The 19,886-nt window shown below is 37.6% G+C and overlaps 1 protein-coding gene across 6 annotated transcripts; it reads right to left on the reverse strand.

The window, feature by feature from the left end:
• Positions 1 to 577: 577 nt before the first annotated feature.
• Positions 578 to 16,415, reverse strand: sh3tc2 (SH3 domain and tetratricopeptide repeats 2). Of its 6 annotated transcripts, XM_026280432.1 has the most exons (19): positions 16,183 to 16,415; positions 13,998 to 14,109; positions 13,439 to 13,537; positions 12,726 to 12,851; positions 12,236 to 12,363; positions 12,017 to 12,122; positions 11,781 to 11,924; positions 10,824 to 11,019; positions 10,563 to 10,636; positions 10,048 to 10,243; positions 9,614 to 9,747; positions 9,408 to 9,458; positions 7,416 to 9,134; positions 6,525 to 6,702; positions 6,266 to 6,416; positions 4,473 to 4,595; positions 4,197 to 4,347; positions 3,267 to 3,463; positions 578 to 3,046 (listed from the first exon to the last, which is right to left on the reverse strand). In XM_026280432.1, the coding sequence occupies exons 2-19, from the start codon at positions 14,020 to 14,022 to the stop codon at positions 2,597 to 2,599; spliced, it is 4,248 nt and encodes a 1,415-aa protein (XP_026136217.1). In that variant the 5' UTR covers positions 14,023 to 14,109; positions 16,183 to 16,415; the 3' UTR covers positions 578 to 2,596. The 6 variants fall into 6 exon arrangements, with proteins under 6 accessions (XP_026136217.1, XP_026136215.1, XP_026136213.1 ...); XM_026280430.1 differs by lacking the exon at positions 13,998 to 14,109 and having other exon boundaries at positions 16,183 to 16,414; XM_026280428.1 differs by lacking the exons at positions 13,998 to 14,109; positions 16,183 to 16,415 and adding an exon at positions 14,110 to 16,152.
• Positions 16,416 to 19,886: the final 3,471 nt, after the last annotated feature.

Here is a 19,886-nt window from a genome sequence, read left to right on the forward strand (position 1 = left end):
GCTGATAATTGGAGGTGTTTGAGAATGAACGACTTGCATTCTGGTTTCGAAGCTCTGATGGTGTGGGAGTTGGACCTTACACTTCATTGCAGTGAGAGACAGCACATAAATTAATTAAGAACTTAATGTTCATATTCATTTGAAGCCTCTTGATGAAAAGCGCTTTTTAACCAAGTCCCTTCGGAAAGCTTTTAGTCCTCTCTCTGTGCCTGGAATACATTATTTGCTGGCTAAAATGATTGCAAAACATACACATAGTACACAATATATTTACCAGGGTGAGTTAGTCATGTGGTCATTATGAGATATAATGAAAAGGATGCCTTTAATTAAATGAGCAAGAGGCGAACTGGGATGTATCATTTGTAACTTTATGAATGTCCCTTGAATAAATAGTTTCTAAGGTAATTAGGTTTCAGTGCAATTTGGGACCAATGAGAGCTTAAATGATTGAGTACAGTACAAGTTTCATGTCCTTTAAAATCAGATTTTATAAATGACAGTTATGTATCTTAGGTATGTCACAAATCTTCATTAGGACTTTCAGTCGAAATATGTAATGCATAACCAACAAATAAAACTTTCATAGGCTTTATTAATAAAAAATAATTTAATAAAATACAGCATCGGAAATGGCATATTTATAGTGAAAAATTGAAATGTTGAAAGGCGACAAATGCATTCACAGAAATTTCAACTGTTTTTAAAAGTAATGTTATGTAATTGATGGTTTAAACAACATTGATACTAGAGGCTAAGGTGGGTCAGAGCTGTGTGGCCTACCACTGACTAACTTGTGTCTGTGCACAGAATTTCAAGCAGGCACAGAGTCACCTCAGTGCAGCCTAACTCAGCTGTGTAGAGACACAATTCAAACAAACAAACAAACAGACAGACATGAACACCCAAATGGGCATCACTGTGGTCCCATTAAAATAAATGAAGAAGCTTTAACACAGCTGTGTAAGAGGGCATGTGATATCCTTTGTTGACAACAAAGCCAGAACTGCAAAACCGGTTGCGGATGTAAATGCAGACATTTTGGCTTTTTTATTAATAGAACACACACACACACACACACACACACACTCACACACACACACACGAAGGGAGGGAGGCAGGAGGAGAGAGAGACCAGGAGTAGTGCCAACTGCCACTTAAGAAAACAAAGTTAGGAAATATAATTAATTGAAACACTCACAGAGCAGCAGGCTTCTGGTATACGATGTGGAACTTCCGCGTTTAGAAGAAAGGTGGATTCTTGTCGGTAACAAAATAAATATATATAAAACATACATTTGCTTTGTTTGAAGGATAGTAAACAATATTAATTTAAGGGCTAACAGTAGTAGGCCTACAATTAACATGCTATAGTAATATTGTAGCCTAATTCATCCAAAGAAAGTATTTAAAAATATCGTCACACTAAAAAAATATTTATATGAAGGATGCTACACTTTAATCATCGGCTCAGTTTTCACCTTATAGTCAGTCACAAGTGAGGAATATATTCGGAAGTGAAGCGAATCACCTTGGCCTATATCTCCCTCTAGTGGATGATAAAATTAGTACAACACAACATGTTTATTTTGAGTAAAGGTCTACGCTACAACGGTTTCGGAGGTTGTAAGGACACAACCATAATAGACGAAAGATAAGTAACCATAAAGTAAACTGATTCATGTATAAGTTGTCTATGAAAACTCTTTAATGGCCATTTCAAACACGATTAATAAGTGGTTAGTGAGCACACCGGCGGTGAATGACTGACTGTAGCCTATGGCTTCTATCCATGCGACGTTCACTTTCAGAATCTACCGAGCATATTAAGTCTGAAGTAATGAGTTTAGGTAAATGGAAGCAGAGCCAGTGGAGATTTTGTAGGCAAACGTTAGTGGCTTGAATTTTATGCAAGCAGCTATTGGTAGCCAGTGCAAACTAATGTGAGGTGTGACGTGCATATTATTCGGCTCATAAAAAATGTAGGTTGCAGTTTTGGATTAATTGTTAAAGGTTTGACAGAACTAGCTGGAAGACCAGCCAAGAGATAATTTCAATAGTCCAGCCTGAAAAGAACAAGAGCTTGAACAAGGAGTTTTGAAGCATGTTCTGAAAGAAAGGGCCGATGTTCTTGATGTTGAATCAAAGCAAGTCTGCAGGACCAGCTTGTTTTAGCAGGGTGGTCCGAGAAAGTCAGCTGATCATCAATCGTACTGTTTCTTTCTTATTTCGAGCATTTAGCCTGTTTAGTTAAAACAACTTAATTAAAAATTGCATAGCCTTGTGTAATCGTGCACATGCTAAACAATCAGCATTTTGCCCATGCATGGTAACAGAATTTCTAAAGTTTTAATTAAGTAAAGGTTTTAGAACCCTCAAGGAGGGTAGACAGATTTTTTTTTAAATCATATTTACAGATATGCATTTACATTCATTCGTGTACATAATTAATTTACAGTTATGCAATATAAAAAAAAATCATTTTGAAACTCTTAATAGAAAATATATTATGGAATTTTAAACATTTGCTTAAAAAAGGAGAAAAAAAGAAAGAAAAAAATGTGTCTTATTCACAATACACCAGTCAAGCCTTCCTTCAAACTGCTAGTCTCTTGGTTTGATCAGGAGGGTCTGTGTCCGTTTCCACCGATATGTTAGTGTTCGGGTCGTCTTTGTGGCTTGTGTCAGAGAGTATGTGCTCAGACTCTGCATTGATTGTGTGGCTGGTGTTGGTCATGCTGGAATCGGTCAGAGTACTAGTGCCGCTGTTGGACTCTGACCGATCTTTGGTGGGAGTGTCAGGCTCTGCCTCAGCTGGGTCCTGATGCGTTTCTTCTGTGTCACAAGAGTCTGTGTCTCCTGCCAGTTCCTTCCTCAAACTCTGCGCTCTTTCCATGTAGCTTTTACTCAGTTCAGCATCGGGAATGTAGTTGGCATGGATCTCTGCGAGCTTCATATAGATTATGTACAGTGTGCTAAGGCTTTCTTTGTCCTCCAGAGCTGCCGCCAGGGCTAAGTGGAAGTAGCCCATGGCATCGAATGCATCCTAAGGCAGAAAAAGTAATAAACATTCTATATCAAATTAATTTACTCTGAATGTAACTGTTAAACATATTTTTGTAGATACTTTGGGCCTTTTTCAAATATAATTTCACACAATTAGTGTATATACAGTTTATGGAAACTTTCTCACAGAAAGTGAAAATCAGATTACATAAAATCAGGCTACATAACTTAACAATATTTAAACATAATGAGAGACTCACCTTTAATCTGTATAGGGTCAGATCAGCAAGTCTGCAGTACACTTTAACATAGTACCGAACTTCAATGGCATGTTCAAGAGCAGTAGGGCAGACTGAAATAGACTTAAGGTAGTAGTTCTCAGCCATCTCATACTTCCCTAAAGAGAAATGCACTGATGCAAGACGATGGCAGGACACTCTCTCATTCAGAGGAACACCTGTTAGAAATACACAAAGCATTTAGCTTTTTCCTTTCAGAGTGTGATCTCAGATCTCATCTTTGACATTGAATAACTTAATTGGATGTGAAGCATGAAGTTTTCAAGAGAGCATCACAGTTAATCTTAGCATTAATCAAATCTATTATCATTTGCGACTCTTGCTGTAAAATCAGTGTTAACCAGAATTACTGTACATCACAGTGCCTTAAAACAATGTGTAAATATACAGCACTGTCTGAGTGACCTCATTAGAACATCATTAGCAGGTTGTAATGATACATATGTGTGTGTGTGTTTTAACTTATTTTAAATTATAACATGCTCTGGAGAAAATGATTTATGCTGTTTAGGACATATGTCTCCAGCAGGGGGACACATAGGTTAAGATTTATAAGCAAAAGGAATACAGCAGGGGGTTCGCAACTCTGACCCATGAAATCCATTTTAATTTTAATTTGGAGTTTAGCTCCAATCTTGATAACTCATCTGCCTGTAACTTTCTAGAGATGCTACAGACCTTGATTAGATTGTTTGGTGTATTTGATTAGGGTTTAAGCCGGAATCTGGAAAATGCATTTCGCGGGCTAGAGTATAGAACGTCTGGCATACAGGCTTTCATCGTCATTAATAATAATAATTTTACATGGCCCATAGTCAATGTTTGCTACATCATTGGCTTTAAATTTCCAGGGTTATAGCTCTTTAAACCTGAGGAGTCTAATGGTCTTACCAGTTGTGGCGCTGACTTGCACTGCGAGTGTGGCGTATTGCAGTGCTTCCTCATACTGCTTCTGCTTCATCAGGAGCTCTGTGAGCTTGCTCAACAGCCTGAACTCTGAGTGCACATCCTTTATGCTGCGTGCAAATGGCAAACTCCCATCCTTGAAAAAAAACAAAGCAGATTGATTCAAATGTATAACATGTGACTCAGCATGGATTCCTACATTTCTAAATTATTATTGTACTGCTTTGGTAATATCTAATGTGAATCCAAGGTGAGGCCTACCCTGTAAAATGGTAGTGCAGCCAGTTGATTTCTGTGTCCTTTGAAGAACACATCTCCTGCTTCCTCATAAATGCTCATAGCAAAGCATGGGTCATTCATTCTCAGGGCTGTCTTTACTGCTGCCTGTAAACAGTTGTTTACGGAGAAAGATCTTATATTCTGATAAAAAACATACATGTATATATGGTATTAAGCAGGGCTCTGAACCGGTTCAAGGAAAAAAAAAACGAAATCAAATTTTATAATTCCGAACAGAATCAAATTTTTTTTATTTTGTAAAAGCTTGACAGCTTTGAATAATGTCTTGCTTCTGTATAACCAACCAGCGTTGGTATGACCTTACGCACACACACAACATAATTTTGCTATATTTTGCTATAAGTTATCAAAATAAAATAGTTAAAGAAACAAATACAAAAATTACACTGCTCCGTTTTACAAAATGTTGCATTCTACACGACCGCGCTTCACTGTGCTGATAAAGCCAATGTGAAGGATGATGTTTGATGTTCGATGAAAGTACAAATACTTTATAATAAATCATATTTTAGCATCCAGATACGTCGGGAATATGGAAACATTTGGATTTGTGCCGAATGAGAGAGGTAGGCAAAAGCTTCACCTTAAATCAATTTGATTTTGCATTGACGTTTTTATAGCCTAAACTTTAGAGGATTTTTTTGGAGAGAAACTAATAACTGTTTTTAGAATGTTTTTAACATTTTGCTTTAGCCTAAAGACATTTTAGCCTTCATTATTTCAGAAAGTAATAGGGCTAATAAAATGCGACATGAGATGCGACTTGTTTTTTTTCACTCTAAAAACACAATCTTATACAAGTATTTTTTTTTTTTTTTTTTACAATTCAACAAACTTTATTAAATATTTTACTAGATAGATACAGGCAGGTGAGTTTTTATGAGGGCTGAAGCTAAACTCTGCAGGATAGTGGACCTCCAGGACTGGAGTTGCCTATCCCTGCTGTATACATTTGTCCAAAATCTAGAAAAGAAGTTGGCTGACTTGACTCAGCGGGTTATTGGCTAACGTTACCAGATCTAATTTTCTTCCTTTTCTTTTTGAGTAAAGACAACGCTGTACTTAGGGCTGGGTGATATATCTAACGATATTATTGTGCACATCTATTCAGTAAATCTGGTTCCATGATTACCGTTAAATCGCCATCACCTGCTTTTAAATGGAGCGGCATTTAATAGACAGAGCCATAGATCACTGACAAGCTATGCAATATCGCGTTCACTATCCCAGATGAATCGCCTTCGATAATGAACGCGATATTGTGTAGGTTGTAAGTGATCTACGGCTCTGTCTATTAAATGCCGCTCCAATTAAAAGAAGGTGATGGTGATTTAGCACTAATCATGGAACCAGATTTACTGACTAGATGCGCATGATCATATCGTTAGATATATCGACCAGCCCTAGCTGTACTTTATTTTTATTATTATTAGGCAAATTATAGGCAAAGAAAATTGTTTAAAAAAAAATTATATTAACTGGTATTTCTTCCACCTGAACCGGTTTTGGAACGTTAATAATAGAAACGTAAACGTAAAATTATCGATTCTGGTCTGAGTGAATTGATTGAATTTTGTTTTTCATTTTCAAGCGCTGGTATTAAGCCTCTTATATCACCGACTAAAAATTTAAAGTTTAGACTTGTCATAGAATTGGTGGCATACTTTTTCAAATAGATATGCAAAAATTATAACACTAATCAATAATTAACTCTAAATTATTTTGCAGTACCCTGCTTTGGGCCTATGTCTTACCTGTAGGTACATGTCAGCCAGCTCATCTTCATAGATCAGATAGTAGATACGGCCCACTTGAAGCCATGTCTCAGACTCTTCCTGTCTTTTCCCCAGATCTATGGAGATCCTTAAGCTTTGCTTTGAATAATCAAGAGACTTCCTTGATGACCTGCAAGGTTTTAATTTATTTTTATTTTTCACAAATTACATTTTAACTCACTAATTCATTAGATCAAGTGTCAAGGTATTTGTAATGGTGCATTAGAGTAACTCTTACTTCTCAGTGTTGAGTGAGAGATAGAGGTTGCTGAGAAGTTCCAGGTACTCTCCTTCTAGCTGTTTATTCTTAAGGGTTCTGCACAGCCCCACACAATGCTCATAGTAAACAATGCACTGTCCATACAGCAGCAAGTCAGCGTAATGCCGACTTAGAACTTTTGCAACAACCATTTGACCTGCATTTGAAAGGATTTTTTTATTTTTTATTCTTGCACTATAATTGAAATATTAGCTTAATCAAATTCTGTTCATTTAGAAAACAGGGTACTGACATACAGAGGGTTTAAATCATTTAGGTGATCCCAAAAAGTAGTTAGACACTGTTGGACACTTCACATTTACAATTGTCTGAATTTAATTGCATTGGATATAAAATTTATTATCTTCAAACAAATGATAACGGACCTTTTCTCAGAACTAACTTCTATTTTGAGGCATTTTTTAATTAATTTTAACCAGTTGGATTTGAGGTCATTTTTTGTGGTCCTAAGTTCGCCTTAAGTCTAAACCAGGTACCCTAGCAGAATTACCACCAAGTGCAGTTTGTCATATTAATAATACATATCATATTAATAATAAACATGTTCCACAAAGTTTGTTAACCACAAAGTGTTCAAGACTTTCTGTAGAATTTGAACGATACATTTAGAATTGTCATTTTATAGTCATTATTTTGTAATATGCTGTTTGCAAAGTGTGCTTATGCTATATTCATTTTAAATAGATGCCACTTATTTAGATATTTTGTTATATCATGCAAATATAATTAGACATTTTAATTGTGGCTTAAGTGTCCAAATACTTTCTGGGACAACTATATGTATCAGGTATACAGTTGATGCAGCCTTTGGTGATGCAATCCACAAAAGTCAAATCTTGTTATACTTACTGTGCAGATTGTTGGCACTAATAGCAATAAGGAGGCCCATCTCAAAGCATAGTCTGACTTCCTGACTCCCTCCTCTATCTTTGTAGCTCCTGCCGAGCCAAAGCAAAACCTGGACATGCTCCTGATCTGTGGGGCTGTCTGAGAGAAACTGGAATAGGTGCAGGGAATTGAGCAAGAAACACTCTGCTAGGCCCGAAGCCCCGACAGACAGAAACAAGCAGCCCAAGTTTGCCAGTGCTAGAGCTTCATTACGCTTGTTCCCATTCTCTCGGGAGATCTGCAGAGCGCAATAAAAGTTTCTTGCTGCCTCCTGGACTCTGCCTTGTTTGCTGAGACATAGGGCTAGAAGGTTGTAGACTACACCACGCTGCGTTGGACTGTCTGTTTCATCCAAAGATTTAAGCATAGGTTGCAGAGTATTCTGTGCTTGCATGGGTTCATCTGTTAGCACCAATAGCCAGGCCAGCAGTACGGATGCCTCAAAGCCCTCCTCTTGATTAATTTGACTTCCAGTCTTTGCTGCTTGCTGCGCAAAGGGTACAGCCTTCTCTAAAGCTCCATGCTGCTGGTAAACACTAGCCAGGCTGAGGCACAGGTCCCTCTGAGTCCTAAAGTCTTCCCCTTGACTAGCTATTGACAAGGCCTGTTGAAGGTAGACCACCACCTGTGCAGGAAGCTCTGAAGTACTTTCCTTCCAGTGAGGATTAAGCCTGGCTGAGTTTTTGATAAAGAGTTCAATTTTCTGGAATGCATCATCCAAGGAATGCTCTTGCCCTGAGTCTAAACTTAAAGAAGCTAGTGTGAGGTAGGGCAAATACTTTTTATGATAAAGCCTGCACAGCATCCAATTGAGATCAACAGGGGCAACTGGCCTCCCTTTTTCCGCAGACAGTGTTATGATAAGTAACTGAAGTCTCTCTACAAAAGGTAAAGCATCCTCTATTTTTCTTAGACTGAGAAAGAGACAGAGGGAGAGGTAGCATGTCCGTGCCTCTAGGTACTTATCTTTTTCAACTATGGCTTTGCGCATGATTGGTTGGAGCAGCTCAAACTCATCCACAGAGCAGAAGTTGTGGCAAGGAAGGCACATAATTAGAGCACTTGCCTTCTCTAGTGTAAATGGTAGCTTGTCCTTCATCTTCTGTTTGAGGTAAATTGCAGTGAGATTGGTATACAGGGCTATTAGAAGTGGCTTGTCATCAAAACCAGTTACAGGGACCTTTAGAGCCTCCTCAAAGTACACTCGTGCTTGCGAGTACTTCAGTTTCTTAGCACATAGCCGGCCAAGAAGGAAGCAGGCTCGCCGGTGGGCCCAGAGCATCCTGCATTTCTTAGCTCCTTCTCGCAAGTTTTCCAAATGTTGAAGCACCTCATCCTCTGGAAGGCCATGGAAGAAAGTGTCCAGGAAAGAGTAGGAGAGGTCATAAAGAGTTTGAAATGTGTCCTGAAAATATTCCAGATTTAGAAGGGTCAGGATCGGGTCACATCTCTCGGCTTCATCTGTCTCCCAGATACCCTCATCCATGAAATTTGGAGGGTCTTCCTCATATTCATCCATTTCTCTAAAGGTGTCTTCCATGCTGAAGGAGAAGACCTCAGAGTCCTGATACAGATGATTCCGAGAGGCATAGAATGATTGCCGAGGGGACGAGTGGTAGGGAGTTGTGTCACTTTTCTCAGATACGGTGCTCTTTCTTTGATCCACTGTTGATTTCTGCTCTGCAGATTACACAGAGTAAATGTCAGAATTGTTGATTGTACATAGACTTGCAAAAGGATTGGAAATTCCCAAAAGACAGATTGGAAGATTTGGAAGATTCCAAAAAATCCTGGAAAGTTTCACATTTCTGGAGCATTTCCAAAATTTACACCTTTTTGCAACTCTAATTGTACATAATAAATTATCCAATGAAAGAAAAGGAAAGTAGGAAGATAGTCGTGATAAATTAATGTAGCAACATTTCAAAAGAAGGGTCTTTAAAACGGGCTTACCTGATTTTGGATGATTTCTTATGTAAGTGAAATCAGAGTCATCAAGTCTATCTGCAGTGTGAAAGAGTAAAAAACATGAAAATTCAGCCATCATTTTCTCACCATCATGTCTATACAACCCTTTATGAACGTCTTTATTGAATATGAACTATATTTATTTAAACATTATTTGGAGTTTCCCAGAGAAACAATGTGTAATCTCTTACCCAGTCTATACACAGTGCTTATGTCTGTTGAGAAAAGATTTGCCAGTACATCAGACTGGCAAGGCTCAAAGCAGGGGTTAAGTTTACACAGGGCTGCCCTTTCCTCCTCACTGAGAAAGACCAATTGTCCATCGCTGTGCAAAGCCAACAAAGACAACATTATCAGCCACATGACTCTCATTCAGATAGCTTCATCACATCATCACATAACTCCACTAGCCCCCCTTCCAACACCCTCATCACCCCCAGCAAGACAGAGGCACATTCACAGAGGTCAACAGAATAAAATAGCGTTTGCCAGCTAGTTGCTTTCAATTGCTTTCAGCATCGTTGAGAGGCACATTAGATAAATGTTTTTTACAAAATAAAGAGAAGGTCATTCATTTGAGCACATGTTAAATCTATAAATATAAATAGCTGAACTGTTTACTTACATAGGCTCAATACTCTGAGGTTTTACACTGGCCTTGTGAACAAATCCTATCTCTCCACTTGTAAGGTGTCTTCCTATGAACATGTTGAGAGTATTGAAAAGAAATCCCTCAATCTTGATTATGTCTCCCTTGCATAAGTGCAGCTCATCTTTAACCACTGGGTAATGGTCCTCTACTGCTACACAAGTTCCAACCACTGAAAAGGAAGCAGAAATTAAATGTGGAAATTGGAATGTAATTTTACACTTTGAATTTTTTTTCACACTGAAGTCATAATATAAAATTGTGCATATTTTATGTCTTGTAGCTATAGTGAGTATTTTAAAGTTCACAAAATGTATTGACTCCATTCACCTCCACTGTAAGTGTCTCACTAGCCAGATATTTGAAAGGAGGGACACATTATTGTTTTGTAATGCATTACGTTACAGTATGTCACAAACTCTGAACTCTGAATATGCATTTTAAGGGTTATCTTGAGAAATTGTTTTCTAGACACTTAGGAAGAATCTTACCAACAGGATGATTGAATAGGCCATCTGTAACTAGAATCCCTCCTGCATTTCCGGGATATTTCTTAAGGAACCACCTAGACAAATAAATAAATAAATAAAAACCAATTTGTAAGAGATACCCTCAAACAGTATGTTTCTTCCATGAGTACAAGTGTAGAACAAAGGTTATTTCATTCATCCGGACAAATCTGTTACAATTCTTCCCAGTTCCCAAAAAACTCCCATATAGTTACGTGAGCTTAGAAAGTCAGTGTGACTTACTGATAAAATGGATAGGGCAGAGGCTGCATATTATGCACAGGCACTAGACCGTGTTGGCCTGTGGACAGCAGTGTACCTTCCCAAATGGCCTCTTGTCCTATGTCTTTAACAATCACCAGGTCATTCCTCCTGTACGTCAGCTCCTCTTCCTCCTCCTTGCAATCACTATTGTATAAAGTCTTGGCAAAGAATGTACCTAAAACATGAATTAAAATGTTTTTATTCCTCTTTACATTCTCAGAAAAAAAGGTACACAAGCAGTCATTGGGGGGGTAAGCATGACTTCACCAAGTACAACATGTTCCTGGATCAACATCCTTGGGTTAGGTAAAGAGGTAGGGATTGGGTTAAGTCTATATTTTTGGACGATAACGTGATCCAGGATCATCAAAAGATGTTGATCCAGGAACATGTTTAACTTGGCAAAATTTACTGCCCCAGTGACAACATTTGTATCCTTTATTTCTGATAGTGTAGGGTTCTTGACACAGTTTCTCAAAATTCACAGTTTATCCTGAAAAACCTTCCTCTGCCTCTTTTACTTTCAAGTGCATTAATCAATAAGTTAATGTTTTCATATGTCAATTAAAAAAGATTGATTGTCCCATAACAGTTTGTTCCATAAATGTTTTATTTTAGATGGTCATGTCTGCCTTGGAATGAGGTGGTTTACAAGGAAACAAAATTCTTAAAGCAGGATATTTTGTATGTAAACGAACTCAAGGAAATGTTCACAAAAACTATCTTTGAAAATAAGAGGACTTTGCAATCTCTTAACATTTTTACCAAATCTTGAATTCAACATATGTGACCTCTGAATTGGTTAAATAGCAATAGTGGACTTTAGAACAGAGCATTGAGATGTGTAGAGATAGTTATTTCAGTTTGTCCATTCAGTGTGTTTACAGGTGATTTTGTTAACCATTGAGAAATCAGCAAGTCGTGGAGGCACATTACCTTCCTGTAGCAGAAGTCCTAAGTAAAGAGTAGCTAAGTGGTCTTCGTCCGCTGTTACACAGATCTCCACATCACTAAGCAATGCAGGGTCCAGCCAGAACGACTGGTCACAGAGAAAGTTCTCAAGACATCTTGCTACATATCCTAGAATATAACAGCAATACTTGTTAAGCTAGAACAGTACAAGGATTTTTACTGTAGAAGTGCCAGAATTTTATTTTTCCATTGTCACTAACCAAGTGCCAAATAAGTAGAGAACTTCCAAATTTCCTCGACAGTCTTAAAAGTGATGACAAAGCTGTCTTTTTCAGCATGAACAGACACTAGTCTTGCAGACAGATCCTGTGTGGATAGTATCAGCCATCACTTAATGTAAAGAATACTCAAGTAATCAATAGTAATAAGTTCATCATTGGTGCCAGTGCATGTTTTGCATGAAAACTTCTGTGTCTGACCTTGAAGAGCTGGACAACATCCTGGCTGTTGCTCTCTACTACTCGGAGTCTGGTACGTAACGCCTCCTGAAGCTCACCGTCAGGTGCTACACCAGATCGTCGCCTCCCGCTAAACAACAAAACAACATCTCCCAAAAGAAAAAGTGTATAAAGTTAAGTGTCCACCACAAAGAAACCAAGATTTACAATCAATTGCTTAAGCAGTAACAGGAATGCTCTAGTGATGAAGGCTGTGATTTATTGATGTCCAACAACACATTAGTAATACGCTTAGCCAATATAATTTTTTTTTTTTTTTTGCAGGATCAGCAAAATGAGAGGAGACATCAGGAAAGCCATACCATTAGGGCGAGTGTACACATTAAGGAAGTCTGGTATTAGTTGTGAGAGTGTGCTTAAGATGTGTAGTAGCCATTAAAAGCAATTATGGAGATAGAGGCCATTATTTCCACACAGGTCTACAGGACACTAAGATCCATGCTGCAGATACCTGGAGAAGAGCGTTCTCCTGCTGAAGATACTGTGCTGCTTCCGCTGAATGTTTGCTTCCTCCTCCAGTAAATCTCTCTGCTTATGCTTTCTGCCTCCACCTCAGCCTCAGCCTCCGCTTCCTCATCTTCAATGGCAAAACAAAGAAAACAGCTTTACAGAACACGACTGCATTTGTTATGTTGTTCAGTGAATTTTAATAGTACCTCTTAACTACTGTCTGATTAACTTTATTATCAATCTGTAAATTTACAGAAAAGCAACACTGAAAGACTGAAGAGGAATATGACTGATAAAATACTGAATGATTAAGCACAAGTATGAGGTTTCCTTTGCAGGTATGCACTTCCCATGTTTGAATATGTGTCCATCACCATATACAATAGTTCCTTATTCAAAAACATGATACAGTTGGTACTAATTAGCATGTTTGCATATCTAAAAATATCAGAGCTGTGTTCACCGGCTCATAAAGTTGTGGACATAAACAGGAAGTGCAAGCCGTATCATAATGGCTCTATAAATATCAGCCAGATGGCTTAAATAATAGCTTCTTCCTCATCTCAGTTTGCATTGAAAAGAGAGGATGTTTCAAACTGTTGTTTAGAATAATTTATTAAACACAAAATACATGTATAATAGAATCATGTAAAATGCTGTACTATAGACTTTATTTTCTGAAACACTCATGCTTGACTCAAGAAATCCTCTTACCGGCTGTCATGGTGTCATTGGGCGAAAAGAGCTCGCTGACGGCTGCTAAAGTGTATGGAGGGTCATTCCATAAGGCATCAAACTCAGCGGGTGATATCGCTATTGAAAGGGAGGGTGATGTTTAGGGGAGTGTTATTAAATTAGTTATATGACAAGCTGAAGCTTTTAGGGTTATTGCGTAATCAAACTGAGACTGAATGCATAGCAAGACAGAATAGAAGCATGTGCAAACCAGACCAAAATCTAAGAGAGGGAGTGTGCGTATGCAAACAGTAACAAACATGGTAAAACACCATTAACCCTCATACTGAATTGGACCAATACATTACAAATCCTCATGTACTATCTAATTGATACAATGATGAAAGGAGAGTATTTGCTAGTTATTAGTCAACAGTTGATAGTAAACAATCTGAAATCACACAAGCAGCAAAACAATATACCGGTAACTCACCCAGTGACAACGGTACGTAATTAGTCACAATAGACAATCACAGCATTACACACAACAAGAAGGCACACAAACTGCCACCTAAGGAAAGTACACATCCTGCATTACCTTCATGGGTAAATCTATTACCCATGACTGAGAGAAACACTGTGATGTCTCCCTGTGAATGTTACTCTTTCTTCTCATGTCAAAAATCTATGAAAGCCAGGGTGGAACCAACCTGAAAACAAGTAGCAGTTTCTGAGGCACGGAATCGGACAGCAGCAGCAGCAGCATGCCATGATGTACACAGCCAGCTTCAAACTCAGTTTCAATAGTGCCGGGTCAACGATAGATCCACTTATCGATGGAGTCACTCCTATCCCTCTCTCTCTTCCTGTCCATTTTCCTCTCCTGCATAAACCACACTCTCTCTACTGCTCATTTTCTAACATCCATCTATTTTGTACTCTCCCCTTTCCTCTCTCCGTCCACTCGGCAGATGAGTGAAGCACTCTGAAGCACTACTGGCATGTTTGTGTGGGCTGGTCAGTGCCTCTCTGTGCCAGGGGTTCTTGTGGAAAGTGAGAGCAGCAGCATTCTCACATCTCTGGCATATGAGGACAAAAGGCCCACTGAATTAATGGGCATTGCTCATAGCAAGTAAACATGGATTCTTTTTTCTAATTTATTTACTCGTATTAAATGTTTTTCTTTTGTACTAGATGTTGTAATATTAGGGGTGACAGCTCCTGGTTGGCCATTCTAACATGTCTGGCTCTAGTAAAAGTGCAGCCCTCTTTAGGTTTAGGTTTTTATCAGTGTAAAGATAGACTGATTGAGTCAATACAGCTCAATCTTAATGATTTGAAGGTATTGTTCATTAAACAAAAATCAAATAAATAAATATGTACCAAAGCTGTTTTTGATCACTTACTGAGAAAATGACATTCTTCATGACAAACTTGATAACTCGGCCTGTTCAACTAGTCTGTAAGATTTTTGAAGGAAGAATAAAAAACAATATCTTGAAGACTATGATAAAAATCTGAATTTGGCAATAAACAACTTAACATTAACCATGTTATGCCCCTTTTACTGCTTGCTCCCAGTTGGGAACCACTGATTTTTAGGGGAAATGTGTTGACTGAGCAATACTCAAGCTATTTGGTTTCAGTTTTGGGAAAGAATGTTACAAAAAGAGTTTCTCATGATGCAACCTTAAGTATATCCTTGTAGAGTTATGTCATCCTGTTGGTTTAGCATTATGTGTGTTTAGCATGATGTAAAAACAAAAAAAGAGCATTTTCAAATCATATTTATGAATCTTTCTCAGTTTAATGTACTGTCTGCTTGTTTAAACTACATTGAATGTGTTTCCCTGTCACCATAACTGTCTCTGTCTTGGGGCTCAACAAAGAAGGTATTTATCTATACGGATAATCTTGCACATCTTAGTGTTTTGTAAAGAGAGAACCCAGTCAGATTCTAATTGAATCTGTGGAGATCTTGTGAGTCTGAGCAGCTGTAAACAGCCAGGAGGCATTTCTCAGTATATCTCTCTGAGCCTTCAACACCATAATCAAGTGTTTTGCTATGGGAATACCCAGTGTGTGAATTATACATTGACTTTACTTCTTTTTTTTATATATATAAAAATATTTTAAAATAAATACATTGGAATGCAATTTCAATTTCAATGTTTGTTTATCTGCAGATGAAAATTTGTGTTTGGGCTAACTTGAAAAAACAACACCAGAACACATATTTGTGCAGATGTCAGTGCAGACAACTATGCAACCAATGTTTTGAAAGTACCATGAACAGCACATTGTCTGTTGAATGTGATACAAACAGGTTAAACTGTCCCCTGCGCCTGAGATGGTGGAGTTATCTATATCTCTCTGGGTTACTGGCTCAGTGTGTGTATGTCAGTGAAAAGAACGAGGTAGATTTGTAACCCGAGTAAAGGGTTTAGACTCTAAGTTTAGAATGTCGCCTAAGCCCAAGCAGCACATGCTGGTACTATTAAACTGAACCAAAAACAAGTTCTTAGAATCTGTTAGTGAAAATCCTGGAATATTGTTAGAGAAAACAAATGTTCTATGTTTTACTAGACATACACACAGAAAGACTACAAGTATACTACGTAAAACATGTGTAGAGACAATCAGAAGTCTGAAAAACTAGTTAAAAAGTAAATACACTACAACAACACCACTTGTCCTACTTCCATTCAAACCTTGATACATATTAACACAGCAATTTCAACTGAGTACACACTCACTCACACACTGAAAGAAAGAGAGTGTACCTCTGTCCTGCTGACTCCCGGCAGTATGTTCGTTCCTCATAGATCTGTCAGTATGTGCTCTGTGGAGTTGGAGAAAAGTTCCTTTCAAACTGACTAAAACTAACCATCATAGTCTGTAATGCTCCTTTAAGGCAAGGGGTGTGTATGTGTGTGTGCATGTATGTCCTTGTAGCATGAGTTTAGAGCTTTAGCTGAAGGAAGTATGTAAACTCCTCCCCTAAATGAAATGCTGCTTTTTCATTCACCCTGTTTCTCTTTTTCTCCTCCCTCTCACTCCCCTGTTCTGTTGGATTCTATAAGTCAGGTCAGAGGTTCTTCAGTCAGTTCATAAGATGGTAGATAGCCTTCAAATAAACAACCTTAAATTAATGACTCAGCAAATACAAAATATCTTTCCAGTTCTCATCTAATCAGACTCATGAATCCAACCAGTTGTCTTTTCTTTGAAAATCAACAAAAACGATCTTCTAGTTATCCATCTGGTCTGACTTGTTTTTCATAGGACACAACAAAATACCTCTGGAGTCACTATCAACTTCATAACAGTAAAATACGCCCTCTTGCTCACATTCCAAAGGTGCTTACTGCATACAGCATATCCAGACACTGTGTGTGCATGCACACGTGCACGCGCATTTTCATCATGCTTTTAGAGAAGATAGCATGTAAGAATCAGCTTTTTTCTTTAAATCATTATTATTTATTTTTTCAAGAATTTCCTATGCTTCTCCTTGGGTTTTATCTTGTGAGTAGGTCAGATAGCAGACCAGACCTTGGTTCATTTCTTGCTTTTCTCTCTTGGTTAAATATAAACCCTGGAACAGACTCCATGTTCTACAGACTGTTTTTGAGCTATTACAAAAGTCACCCTGAGATGAGGATATGGGATAGGACATGTGACTAGTTGCCTGGGCTGTGAAAGAAGGCAGTATGTGCACTATGGTGTGGTTTATTCCTGCCACAGGTCTCAGATGGTCTGGGTAAATGGATTACATACCACATCAATGATAGAGAATCAAAACCTCCACACTGGTGGAGCCATCGGACCATGTGCCCAAACCATAGTCACGGCATTAACATGGCACACAAGACAAGCAAGCTGACAAGCCTCCGCAGCACATGTTCCAAAACTATTGGAATGCTTTTGCTTTTTGTGGTTAGCATATCACAGTGTGTATATCTAATTTGTAAATTACATGAATAGTTAATGCAAAGTCATTAAGTCTCATTAATGAACTGTCATTTTATTTTTATCTACAAAACAGGCTTCTTTTTTTTTTAAAGAAATGACTAAATATATGTCAATATACAGTAAACTTCAGTAATCAGTGTATACTTTGTTTAAAAAAAAAAAAAACAGTTCACCTAAAATCGGATCAGTGATTTGAACTTGGAAGTCATTAACATTTTTCCCACCTTATGAACCGGTTGATCCACAAATCTTATTCATTTGATCCGATACCATCTCTCTAGCTGCTTTGATATTTAGTTACAGTTTGGTTTAACAGCTCAGTTTTGTATGGCGCTCTTACAAAAATATTGTCAGTTTGTGGTTGTACACACTGTACATCATGTTAATCAGTGTTCATTGTTTTAGTTTAAGGAATATTTGCTCAAAAATCTAAATAAAGTCAGTGATTTGAAATATGGAGCCATGAAATGTTTTTCTTCTTTGTCTTTTCTTGTTGATCAAACTAATTGATGTTTTTTGGTTTAAATTTTAAATTAAGTTTTATATTTTCTTTTTAGAGGGACATAGGGGAGCGCGGGGCACAACGTAACATGGGGTTAGTTGTAACACACGTGGTTTGAATATTTCTACTCATGCTAGCATAACAAAATTTACAGTATTTATTAGTTTCCATATCAACATTATATAGAAAAAAATGTGTGCCAAAATTCATCTTTTGAAGATGTCACTGAATATTTATTTTACCATAGTAAAATTAAAATCCTGGCTTAAGTAAATTTTTCATCTCAGTTTTTTTTATTCTTTTAAAATTAGACAAATCTGCTATTATTCTAATCTCCAATATGCTATTTATCAGTTCAGATCATTTCTTTAATGCTTTGATAACTAGCAGAAGACACTAAACAGTTTTAAATTCCAAATTTCCAATGTGAATAAAGATTGACAGTCAATGTTTAGTGAGTTTAATGTTTAGAAATTATTATTTCAAGACATGTAAAGTACTTTTTTTCTAATTTATGTGGGTCCTCCCAAGCATTGATTGCAGTGTTCATTGTCAAACTCTAAAATCTTTTTTTTTTTTATTCTTAAAAAACTCATTATTTTATTTGAAAAAGAAAAGTTTTATTTTATTAACAAAATATTTTAGTTTGTCATATTTTTCTATTTTTATTTTTTTCATCCGATCAGATAACCTTGTAACCTGTAATATGGTCATGTTACAGCGTGCCCCTCAGATGTTACAATGTTCCCCACCTATGGGGCATGACACATTTCACTTCCATTTTTTGAGGGTGGATACAGAAAAACGTATACACTGTAATAATGAAACACAGTGACATAATTATACTAGTGTAAAATGACTGTGGATAAAAAATTATATTCTGAACCCCTGGTGGATGTACACAAACTGAGAAAGTCAGAAAGTGTTACTTTGTGCCCCGCTCTCCCCTATATTCTGTCCAGTAACTACTACTTTGCCTATAATTCTGGCACATTTACAGTGACAGATTTAATAATCTGCACTGTACATGCCAAATATATAAATAAAACCATTGAAAAGTGTAAAAAAATAAATAAAAAAAAAGGATGTAATGTTTTCTTTTTTTTTTTTTTACGGTTTGTTCCACAGGTGAAAGACAATCCTGTGGGTTTGAAATTGTGTAAGGGTATTTTTTGGTAAGCTAATCCTTTATAGGACCTTTCATAGAAACAGCAGGTTGTTTAATAAAAACTCATAACAGGCTAATAAATCTGTGGCTAGTGAATGTACAGTACCTCAGGGCAGCTCACAGTGGGGGATAAGTTCAGGGAGGCATTGCGTTCCGGTGCCCCATTGTACCAGTGCCCTAAGGAAGAGCAACTTCCTGTTGTTGTGGACTAAATCCGAAGCTCTGACCAGCATTTCAGCCTATGATATCCGCAAAAATCACACAACACACATACTCCTGGTACAGATTACTTTGTGTGCACACTCCAGTAAAGATATGCAGGCTGTAAAATCAAAGGTATGTGGGTTATAAAATTCTGTGACAAACATCTATAATATAACATGCCTCATAAATGATCCTCAATTATAGGTTTAGTCAGTCAGTGTAATTATGCTCATTCAATTACTTCATTTAATGTCATTAACAGCACATGCTTAAACAAATAACTGATATATGTCTTAGGATTTGACCTGATTTCTATAAGGTTGTCAGAATCGGCTTAAAAATAAATGTGAGTAACTACATATCTAGGAAGTACTCGTCTCATACAGATGGGAGGGGAGTGTAGAAGTGCTGATGCTATGACATGCAGAGCAATGCTGACTGCTTGCTTACACTGTCTGTCTCAGACACTAACCTCAGAACGAGAGCACTGCATGGTCAGGCAAAGAGAGCAACCGGAGTGAGATAGACAGACTTAGAGAGGAAGAAACGCAGAGTGTGTGAGGCGCCTGTCACATCCCTCCATTGTGCCGTTTCCTCTTGGCCTTTGTTTCTGTATACACATGACAGTCAAATACTTG

The sequence above is a fragment of the Carassius auratus genome, chromosome 14, assembly GCF_003368295.1.
Source record: "Carassius auratus strain Wakin chromosome 14, ASM336829v1, whole genome shotgun sequence".
Lineage (NCBI taxonomy): Eukaryota > Metazoa > Chordata > Actinopteri > Cypriniformes > Cyprinidae > Carassius > Carassius auratus.

What these genes read in the sequence shown, in the direction of transcription:
- sh3tc2 (XM_026280428.1), bottom strand. Translation starts at nt 14,170, where the DNA reads ATGGCATGCTGCTGCTGCTGCTGTCCGATTCCGTGCCTCAGAAACTGC. An exon ending in CAATGACACCATGACAGCCG is followed by an intron (nt 12,852 to 13,438) that starts GTAAGAGGATTT and finishes TTGCCATTGAAG; the next exon opens with ATGAGGAAGCGGAGGCTGAG. An exon ending in CTGCCCTATCCATTTTATCA is followed by an intron (nt 10,637 to 10,823) that starts GTAAGTCACACT and finishes TTATTTGTCTAG; the next exon opens with GTGGTTCCTTAAGAAATATC.